At 39.4% G+C, this 10,961-nt stretch overlaps 1 protein-coding gene across 3 annotated transcripts; it reads right to left on the bottom strand.

The window, feature by feature from the left end:
• Nucleotides 1-421: 421 nt before the first annotated feature.
• On the bottom strand, nucleotides 422-10,368 carry Sirt1 (NAD-dependent protein deacetylase sirtuin-1). 3 transcript variants are annotated; one of them, XM_011156066.3, is made up of 10 exons: nucleotides 9,489-10,368; nucleotides 8,126-8,258; nucleotides 7,832-8,042; nucleotides 7,497-7,706; nucleotides 7,068-7,275; nucleotides 6,689-6,850; nucleotides 5,897-6,173; nucleotides 4,886-5,730; nucleotides 4,438-4,608; nucleotides 422-4,291 (listed from the first exon to the last, which is right to left on the bottom strand). In XM_011156066.3, the coding sequence occupies exons 1-10, from the start codon at nucleotides 9,637-9,639 to the stop codon at nucleotides 4,185-4,187; spliced, it is 2,475 nt and encodes an 824-aa protein (XP_011154368.1). In that variant the 5' UTR covers nucleotides 9,640-10,368; the 3' UTR covers nucleotides 422-4,184. The 3 variants fall into 3 exon arrangements, with proteins under 3 accessions (XP_011154368.1, XP_025161203.1, XP_011154369.1); XM_025305418.1 differs by having other exon boundaries at nucleotides 422-3,571; XM_011156067.3 differs by having other exon boundaries at nucleotides 7,904-8,042.
• Nucleotides 10,369-10,961: the final 593 nt, after the last annotated feature.

The raw sequence follows: 10,961 nt of genomic DNA, 5'->3' as shown, positions 1-10,961 counted from the left end.
TAGAACAGATATACCATCGAATGACGTGACAGTTTAATCTTCTTTCTTCATTGAGACTTCAGTTTTGAAAAGAAATTAGAGGACAACCGTATAGACCTAACAAATAAACATATTAATCGTCAACGCTGTAATTAAGTATGACGTTCCAGCATTCACTGTGGCTTTTAATTTTATTTGATGCTTGTTATAACAGGTAATAAAATTTAAAACAAGGACACTATCACTCTCACTTACCGTAGTCGTCTTTTTCTATTCATCGATTAAGTTTTTAACGTTAAATCTAGGACGAATGTCTTCAACATGAATAAATTATAAAGTTATTATGCGGATTATAAAATTTCGTCGAGTGGTTTAATATTTGACATTCAAACGCTTATTTATTGCACATTGCGAGGGAGGAAAGGAAATAAAGACAACAGTCTTATCATAGAAAAATGTTTAATTTAAGAGATAAGCTTATACGTTAGTAATACCAAAGAAACAGAAAACTTACAACGTGTGTAATAGAGAACATTTTTTTTTATAACAGTCATTACATTAAATAACAAATTATAAAAAATTCAGAACGTCGGCTCGTTTTGTCGCGTTAGCTCGAAAGTGCTCGGGAAATCGTTTATGATACGGTCAATGAAATCGGACACGAATCGAAAATAATCGTTGCACACTTTCGGTCATTCAGCTGATGCGACAAAACACGGCGACCGGCGTTGTACAGTAAAAATAATAAATATTTACACGTGACGACATATTTATACAGAAAAGTCAGTACCGCGCAAGAAAGTTGGTATGATTGTCAAACCTCCACGAGTTGACAGCTCTCTCCGAATCGACGCAACTATAACTCTCTCACATACCGCACATACGTACGCTTGCATACATACATACACATACAAGCACACATGCTGCATTATATGTATAATTCTTTTCACTACATATAAAAAATATATTTATATGTATAAAATAAATATAATCATACGACAAAAACATATGACGCTGGATCGATGTATTCTCGTGATCACACACGCTCCGACTCAATCCCTTAAGTAGCCTCGGCGCATAAGTAAAGAATTAAGTTAAAAAAAAAAAAATAAAATAAAATAAAATAAAAAAAAGAAAGAGCAACCCAGAAATGGAGCTAGATCACGCGTTTCGCGCGATCAACTGCTGAATGATTGTAGTCATATGTATTATTATTATTATTACGTGTACCTAGTCGAGAGATCGCAGAGAGTCGGAGTTTCCAAGGATCTGCGAAATTATATGAGTAGCATCTGGAAACCAATCATTCGTTTTTTCGTGCGCCTGTATACATACATGTACACTTTACATGCACATATACATTCACAAGTGTGTATGTGTGTGTGTGTTGTGTGTGGCGTGTTGCGTGTATATATCAAATAAATAATAATACAAAAAGATTTATCAAATAATAATATACTTAATCTGCCTTCTGTTCAGCAAAACAGTGATAAATAAAGCAATTTTTTACAAGGCAAAAAATCAATAATCCTCATGTCTAATCTTATATAAAACTGTCTCTTATTGTAAGGAACCGAAATTATACGGTATTTTTCGGAAGCAAACAGGTCTACTAAATGAGTCTTCTTGCCGCTGTAGTAAAAGTGTCTCTATACCGGGACACGATTCTCTCCCATGTAGAACTTGCATATAGCGGAATAAAAGAAAAGTAAAATCTTATGTCACATTATTAGAAGAGTGTGCTTACATACGTTGCTTATCGCATGTGAATTATTAATATCGTTCGCTCCATCTCTCTTTCTCTCTCATTCTCGCAAGTACATACGCACGCACACGCATTTCTTCCCACTTACTTAATTTTCGCCGTTATTTCAAACATTACTCATACAATGCGATAGCATTGAATCGAAGTAAGTTTACGTCCATTATAATTATATTATAATAAAACTTGCACACAACCGTTCTTTTATTCCTTACAGATAAATTGCAATAATGTCTTTGACAGAACCGTTCTTCTCTATATGCATATAAAATGTGTCTCAGCAAAACATTCTCATAAACAACGTCACACTCTCTCTCCCTCTCTCTCTCTCTCTTTGCACTATCCGCCTTTGCACTACACATCTTTTTTCCTTCTTTCATTTATTTATGTACGGTTCACTTTAGTTTGTCACGGCAGAACCGTATTCAACAACGGTTTGTCAAAGATTATTGCGTCATTTTGTTTTTTTTTAATCTTGTAAATTCGCTATTCTATATACTTCTTTTCTTGCTCATATAAAAATAACACGCAATGCGAAGCTATCCAACATTGCTTTGTACATTCGCCCGTGCTCCAATGAAACAAAGTTGAACTTAAAGAGTCTAACAAAAAAAAAGTGTTCACTGCCAAACCATGACGATTATCCGTATTGGGATGCGAGAAGCTTATTAGTACAACTTAACGTACGATAGAATCAGTGATCGTCGATTACACGTTGGATCGATCGTGCGATTTTGCAGGATCTTATTCGCCGAATGTGCCGAAAGCCCGGTCCCAATTGTGTGCCTATGTGAATAAGTCTCGGAAACTTATTTTGTAGCCGAAAATCGCACACAAAATGGGAGAATATAAACTTTTGAGCTGAATTCAAGGCTAATAGAATGATACATGATTTGTAATTAGCTATTATCCCTCCCTCAAGTTTGCAACGTTGAAAGAAGATGTCGACTAATACTAGCGATTCTATTCATAACGACGGGCATGACGCGCGTCGCGGATAAGTTCTTTTTTTTTAATTTTTAATTAGTTACAGCAGATTCTGCATGTTTTGTCATACTATCGCTTTCTCATCGATTAATCGTATCGTTTCAATGTCATTCAACTAATCAATTTGAATCAAGAATCGCGAATGAAGAAATCGTTCTCGTTCAAGACAGTTTTTGCAGTTTCTAACAAACTAACATGACATCTTTTCGTGCCATGTGAGTGTGCTCGCGTGCGTAAAGGTGTGATTACATTCATTCTGATATAATAAAATAAGATAGTAGATCTCATTTTCGCAAAATGCATTAATTGGATCCGTTGATTTTAGCTATACTCACTACTCTCTTCTTTGCACCTCCCTTCCGTTCTCCCACGTTATCTCTTTTTTCTTTTCTGGCCCGTCAAAATATGTGAGTAAACTTGTTTCACTTTAAATGCAGAAGAGACCAGCTAAAACGAACGGATTTACCGTTTGGAATATCACTTTACTCGCATCATAGACTCAACAATCCGCGATTTTTAACCGTGCTAATACGTTTACGTTTAATCTCATATTTACACGTTACCATCGTTACCACTTAATTGAAACAGAATCTAAATTCCGTTAGTGTCTCCCGACTCTTCATCTTACGACGAAGGAGTCGTGCTGAAACACCAATATGTACACACCTCATGCGCGTATAAAGTAGCTCTTAATAGATTATTATTAGGAAACGAAATAATTATAGATAGTGTATTAAGCTAAAAGCAATCTCGATAATTTCCATAATCTTCATTATTAGCAAAGATCGTGTGGACAACATGTGAGACGTAGTTACCGTTGTGCTTTCGTCCCGCGGTTTCCAACTATAAGCAGAAATAACGGTGGCTTTAAATTTTCATATGTAATGAGAAAAAACAGATTTGAAAGAGAGGGAGAGAGAGAGAGAAAGAGTGAACATTTATCACGAGCAACACTTATCACAATTTATAAACCACCGATAGAGTAACACGTCGAATTACACATTGCGTGTGCAGATATTTGAAATCACTCTTTTGAAGATCACGTGGTGATGAATCGCACACGACACACGAATAGAGAAAAACTTCGACGTGAAACCCTGATTGAAATTTAAATGCACCCGCGACCATTTCTGGCGGCAGCCACGAAACAAAACGACAACGATAATTCAACCGTCTCACACAGCTGTGCTCACCAACATTGGTGGAATAAAGATTTCTGCTGATCTTCGCAACGACTTTCACAGTGCAGAGCAGAGATGGCTCATCCGCGACCGTTCAACCATTCTGCCTATGTACGACATACAGGTGTATATTCTTGCCGTTGCGAACGAACTGCGAGTTGGTAAAAATTGCACCGTTTATGATTCTATGTAATGATCTCGTCGGCGAACATCACCGGTTGAGAGCCGATGTAATAACAGTTACCGAGGATTAACCGCTATAGCTTGAGCGCGTTTTAATCTTGTCTGACGCTGTAGGAATTGCTTGCCCATTTCGCGTCGTTGTTTCGCCTATCAGAGTCCGCGTCGGGATCCGCGCTCTCCGACAGATCGTCATCCGCGCCTGTGAGCGACGCAAACGTAATTTCACCGAGACATTATTTCACGCGTGTAATCCTAATGGAATCGGTTAACAAACAACTTGTCGGCTGACAAATTATGACCGTGAGGAATCGAGAGTTGAATGAAAGAAGCTCGGGGAAGACTCACATGTCTCCTCTTCCTCGTCCTCTTCTTCCTCGCCCGAGGAGGAGTCACTCTCACTGTCTGTGCTCTCGGAGTTCGCCGACAGGGAGCACTGATCATAATCCTCGGGCTCGGAATAGATCTCCGCACCAGGGAAAATGTATCTACCTGGCGCCAGCTGGTAATATGAGTTTTCTACAAACAATTGTAATTGTATCAATACTCGGTACGGACACTCGTACGTAAGAAAATGGAATGTATATGTTACGAGAAACTTCGATCGATTCTTTTTTATTAATCATTTCGACCGAGTAAATTAGGAATTATATGTATTGTGTGGCCGGGCATTATGTATAATTCCCAATTACTCAAATTTTCCGTAACATATATGAAGTGAAATAAAAGAAAAGAAAATGAAATAAAATAAAATGAAGCAAAATAAAATACGGAGCAAGGTAGCGAGAGCGTGTACCTGGTAGCCTGGTAGCGAGACTCTCTCGGATCTTCGGCTGCCAACAGTGACCTTCCAATGTTCTGTTCTTCAATTCAGTCATGCCGTACTTCTCTGTGCTGTCGACACTGTTACAACTGTCACCTATACCAGAATCTAAGACAGAGTCCACCGATGCTTGTCTCGGCTTCGGTATCATCTTGTCCGACTCCACGATGTCCGTTGCTGTCATGGTGTCGTCGTACTTGATCGTTTGTCCACAGTTGTCTAATAATTTGTGCGACTCTAGAGTGTTATCGTAGAGAACCGCTTCCGATGAAATGGACATTGTCGTCGGTACTACTTGACATTCCTCCATTGAACTATTTTCAGACACAGATTCCGTGGATGGGACGTGAGTCTTATTCCTCGGTGAGGTCATTGCACATTCGACGTTGATTTTTGTCGGCGATGAAACGAAACTCGCCAGTTTCGCATCGCGGGTATTGCCAAAATTCATCCGCTTGGGACTGTTCTCTATACTAGTATCACCCGATCGCCTCTTTGGACTCTCTCCCAGAAGATTGAAGCCCTCCTCTGTACTATCCATGTGCCCGCCATAGAAAGGTGACACGCAGATATTGATATCCTCCGCACGTTGTGACATTGCGTTGGCGTTGATCAACAGACTATCTTGACTCTCAGTCGAGGACACATTGTGAGATTTTAAATCGACCTCGACGCTGTCGCGCGACAGTTCGGTATTGGTGGTTGTATCTTGACTCTGTTCCCATGTGTCGTCGGACAGACAACGCACCGGTAGAAGCTGTGACGCCTCCTTCAAAATCTTATCATGCCAACAGACTTCTTTATAAGTGTCTCCCAACCTGCAAAACGACCAGATGTCGACCAGGACCTTAATTGTAATTGGTAGTACTGTCACGTCGAATCAGAAATGTCTCAAAAACTACATATGAAGTATCCCCTTCTACACAGATATATAAAAAGATATTCATGTATAAAAGTAATACGATGTTCAAAGATGTTACTTACAGATGGCATATCTGATTAATAATAACATCACCATCGCCCAACAGCTCAACGTCAAACTTAACATGTGCCAATGACTCCCGATTAATGAGGATCTGCGGTACATGAGACGGAATGGATGATGGGATTAAAGACACCGGTCGAACTTTCAGGGATGAGCCAATAACGATTAAAAGGTCACAATCGTCCTTGTCTTTGGCCATCGCGTCGTGAAATACATTCGGCAGCCCCTCGCCAAAGAAAACGATATCTGGCTTCATTATGCCTTGGGATACCAGACCTGGAAATCACGCGAGTCAGTGTTAAACCTCCTGCGAGCGATCTCGGGTCGCTCGATCAATCTTTGTGAAACGATGTCCCTTGTTCCTGCATTCTGTTTAATTACAATATCGCGCTGAAGTACTGCTAAATTTCGGTGAAACAGCAAATGATAAGGATTAATAAGACCGGACACCGCGGACCCTACGCACGTTACAGCCGCGTTAAACACGGCAAGTTTTAGAAGTTTACCTTTATGCGCTTATTAACAAGCGAAACTTTACTTTCGCAGTTACGATTGATGTACCGACTTATTGTGCGTTGGATCAGTAACAGCATTTAGTTCGAGATGCACAATCCGAGACGAGTAGATAACGTTCTCTCATTGGCCATCGACTCTATAGCGATACTATAGCTAATAGCGGAAAACTATCACTAGCTAACTCTCCGTACCGTAGAAATCGACATGCCGTTACGAAAGACTGCAAATAAATACACTATCAGCAAAAATCAGATAAAAACGAGCTGCTTATTTACCTCGGTAGTTCTCGTTGGGGTTAAGCTTGGGCAGAGAACGCAATATATCCTTCTCACGACATTTCGGACAAAAAGGTATCCTCTGTGCGAAGATGTCTTCCCTGATTTCGTCCGCTTTCACTCGATATTTACAATTTGTGCACGACGCAGTAGCGAAGGAGCCTTCGATAGAAAACACATTTATGCACATATATATTTCTGACAGTTTCATCATTATTTGAAAAACAATGTAGACTATCATATTAATGTTATGTATTATGTTTCATGCATTTGTGTCATAGTTAATATTTACATTACAAAAGTTTAATGTCTTTAGAGTTTATCAAATCTATTTAAAATAACATTATGATAGTCTGCGAAATTAAACATTTAGACATACCATGGCATTCGATCACATTCTCAATGCCAGCAGCTTGCTCCAGAGTGTCGATATTTTGCGAATAATTCCTCAAGAGCTTCTTCTGTTTGTCTAGCATTTTGATGAACCTATGGCAGGGACTAGGCTCAAATTGTCCTGGGTATATTTCGCGCGCAAATTTGTAGAATGGCCTGGGATCTTCAGCAAAATAAGTAATGTCAAACATAGCCTGTAAATAAGATTTTATCTAGTGAGAACTAACATTTCGAGATGTCTAAATACAATGGTGCCTTGTGCAAGATATATACAGTTACATGTCACAAGAGAGATACTGTTACATTTAAATCTCATGTACCGAAATAAAGTAAAACAGATTCCATATCATTAAATATCGACTGTGTATACAAACTATTTATGATTCGACAAAGAATTGTGAAATTTTTGAAGTACCTGTGGATCTGGCAAATTCGGAAAGTCTTGTGCTAATCTTGAGTAAATACCATCCCTACTTCTAAAGTCAGGAATACCACAGCTAACGCTTACACCAGCGCCAGTCAATACTATAATTTTCTCGCTGTTGCGAACCAATCGCACCACGTCTGTTAAGGTGTTTACGTGTCGGAGTTTTTGCCTAGGCTCCGATATCATGTTAATTATGATCTGAAATTCACATTATTCTTCGTGACGTTCATGCGATTATTACACTTCCTTGTATTGAATTTTAAACATTAAGCGACGAAAGTAAAAATTATGTTCAATATTTTTTATAGGGTCAGGTAGTTAACCTGCTCAGGAATTTGTGTAGAACCCATGAGCAAGTGGTGTAGGAGATTTCTTGGATCAGCACCAGTGAGCACCTGTTTTTGAACCCAGGAAGAAGCGTTCCTCCATTGATGACTAATTTCTGCCTCTCCAGAAAGATCAGATAACCCCGATAAATCTGACAGATTTGAAACAGTGGAAGATACCTCATCTTTTTCATCCGCAGTATCGATCCTGAAGTAAAAAATTAAGTTTTGAAAAATGAACCTATTACTTCATATTATTAACAAAATTAATTAATCATAAGTAAAACGTACGGGCAACCAGTATCATCACTGATTGAGTCGACTCGAGATGGTGGTGATATTAAACTTGTGGTTGCAGGAGATATGGATGCTGATTTGGATTCATCACTCAGTTCCGTGAACTCATTGTCTGTACCAAACGTTTCTACAAATATAGATATAATTGTAGTTTGCACTGATAAATGTAAATTTATAAATTTAAATTATAAATTTCTTTCTAATTTATATAAATTAAAAAGATGAATTTATAAAAAATTAATTTATATTAAATTCTACAACAAATGTGTAAAACTTTGACTATTCTTCACATACAAAAATTTTCTTTTTCAACTTATTTCAAATATTGCAAATAGATATCTTTTAAATAAAAAAGGATTTTTCCAAAACTATTTTTTATTCAAAGTTTAATACTTTTCAACTTCTATTTCATATCTTTATTTCATTTCAACTGTCTTTTTTTCAACTGTTATTTCATATTTTTTATATTGATTTTACATGTATTTTACTTTATTCAATCGAATGCAGAAATTTCATTCATTTCTAACATATACTTTACAGGTTTGTTCTTTTTCTCTGAACTTCGGAACTAGAACAATAAGTTGAAGTGGAATAGATATACTCTCTCTCATTCTAACTTATTGCACTAGTGTGTAGTAGTTCAAAAATTTTTCGGAAAAGAATAGACCCTATAATTTCATTCGATTTGACTTCTCTTTCTCTTCAGAGCTTAAATATTACACCTCCCTCGCATTAAGTGTAAAAAATACAACCAAGCGAAAAAATACACAGAAAAACTTCAATGTATCCTCCGCACACTCAAAGTATCCACTCGTTCTGATCTCGCTTTTCCGCGTTTCCTGCATTTCGAGCGAGCTGAGTATACACAATCATACGTGAGACGAAGAGAACCACGTAGAGTCCGAACGCAGAAGACGCAACTAAAACGAACAGACCATACGAATGCCATCTATGAACGTCGACGAAGAACACGGCGACCGCACGATATGCGCGCGTACCCCGTCAGAAATTTCGATCGATCGATCGACATCTCGCGCGCCGTGGAAAATTCGAGCATTAATATATTCCGCATCGAAGAGGAAAAAATTAAATAAAATATCCCACGAAATCGGACAGTCGAGAAATTTCGGAATAGCGGGTCACGATCGATCGACCCAAGGGCCGAATACGACGCTACGACGAAACTACGACGCAATTCCGCCGACTGTCATGGCGTCCGTCGCGAACGCGCGACGAGCGAGATGAAGACCGCGAACGCGATGGATGGCCGAAAGACGCTCGGTCGCCGCCATCTTGCGAACAGCCGCGAATCTGTGCATGCATGCGATCTCGCGTGCGTTTACGGATTTTCCGATACCTTCGAGATCTTCGTTCGGCCTGGCGTGGGCTGTCTCACCAGTCATCGAATCCATCGTGGCCCCGCTGATGCTCCCGTGACCGCTGCCGTCGTCCACCCTACGACGCTTCACCGGAGACGAATACTCCGTCAGGTCCGTGCTCGACGCCATATTCGACAGCAATGCAACGCATTGCTACGATGCACACCCATTACGCCTCGCTAGAGGTCGCACCGTCTGTCTTCCCTGCCGTTTTGCCCTCCCCCTTCGCCCCACCAGGTGCATCGGCTATTGCTCCACAAACTCTTCGCGCGTATGCACGTCAAGAAACGCTCGAGAGCTTGAAAAGTGCCGGTTGAATGAGATACTTGGTTCATTCGTACTTCCGATCGCAGGCTTTCCTGCTTCGTTCGCGAACGCTTTTTTTCCAGTTGACGACGGCTGACGGATGATGTTTCGAGCTGCATCTCGACGTCAATACCGGCATGCGAAAGGATCGAATCTACCGCGAGTACTTTCTCAGCGTATACTTTGGCATTTTTATTTTATTTGCTTATCACATCAATTGCTTTATTTATTCAATAGCTGGTTATCTATGTATAAGCCGAGTCTCTCTTATGGTCGAGCTGATACATTGAAATGTGAAGTCCGAGGGTTAGACTCACACGTGAGGAGTGAAATTCGTACACGCGATCTCTCGGAGTCCGATGGTTCACTGTGGATTCTCCTTCGGGAACTTACCTCGTTTGTCTTTGCGTCTTTTCGCGCGACAACTTGGCACCGCCATTTGATGGTAATTCGACATTGCTGCGAAGTAAGCAATCGCGACGGTATATTTTGTCTTCCAACCGTGGCGGTTGGAGGTTAGAACGTGCCATCGTGAGCAAGTTGTTATCGCACACATCAATTGTCATATCTGATACACTATCAGATATTTCCATATGCATGACTTGTGTAACATTGGCGATCTCGTTGGCCGTATATTATCTTAAGATAAACATAACAGATAATGCACAACCAATAAAACGTATAGATATGAAAATATAAAGGTAAAGTCTAAATTTTATATTCGGCAAGAGGGGAAAACCATTGAGGGAAAACGAGAGGTGAAGTATATACACACACTTTTATTGGCTGTGTTTAAAAATTATTCATGGCTGAAAATTTATAATATAACCATCGACGAGGTAATATAAAGACTGACAGCTCTAGATAAATTTCCGTCAGCCAAGGAGGCCCCACTTCTTAAAGCTTTCTCGCCATATTTATATTTATTACTTTAATGAAAACGTAAGATCTTGAAAACGCAACTAGGGATTTTACTATGAAACTAGGAAAGTTCCTATCCTATAAACAGCCAATAGAAACATTTTTGTAAAGGACAATTGATATGCAAACGTCGCCATATTTGGCCATATAAATCAGCCTGTAATTAGATCTGTTCGTGCAACTTGAAAGTTGAAGTTGCACTTGACACTCCTTCGTTCTTTGGT

Source organism: Harpegnathos saltator, unplaced genomic scaffold (genome assembly GCF_003227715.2).
Source record: "Harpegnathos saltator strain DR-91 unplaced genomic scaffold, Hsal_v8.6 scaffold695, whole genome shotgun sequence".
Taxonomy (NCBI): Eukaryota; Metazoa; Arthropoda; class Insecta; order Hymenoptera; family Formicidae; genus Harpegnathos; species Harpegnathos saltator.
This window is presented reverse-complemented; position numbering and strand designations above follow the sequence as displayed.

Bases quoted from the DNA above. Each gene is read 5' to 3' on its own strand.
- Sirt1 (XM_011156066.3), bottom strand. From the start codon at position 9,639: ATGGCGTCGAGCACGGACCTGACGGAGTATTCGTCTCCGGTGAAGCGT. The intron at 7,276-7,496 runs GTACTTCAAAAA...TCTTATTTACAG, and splicing joins CGAATTTGCCAGATCCACAG to GCTATGTTTGACATTACTTA. The intron at 4,292-4,437 runs GTGAGTCTTCCC...CGTCGCTCACAG, and splicing joins GGACGAGGAAGAGGAGACAT to GCGCGGATGACGATCTGTCG.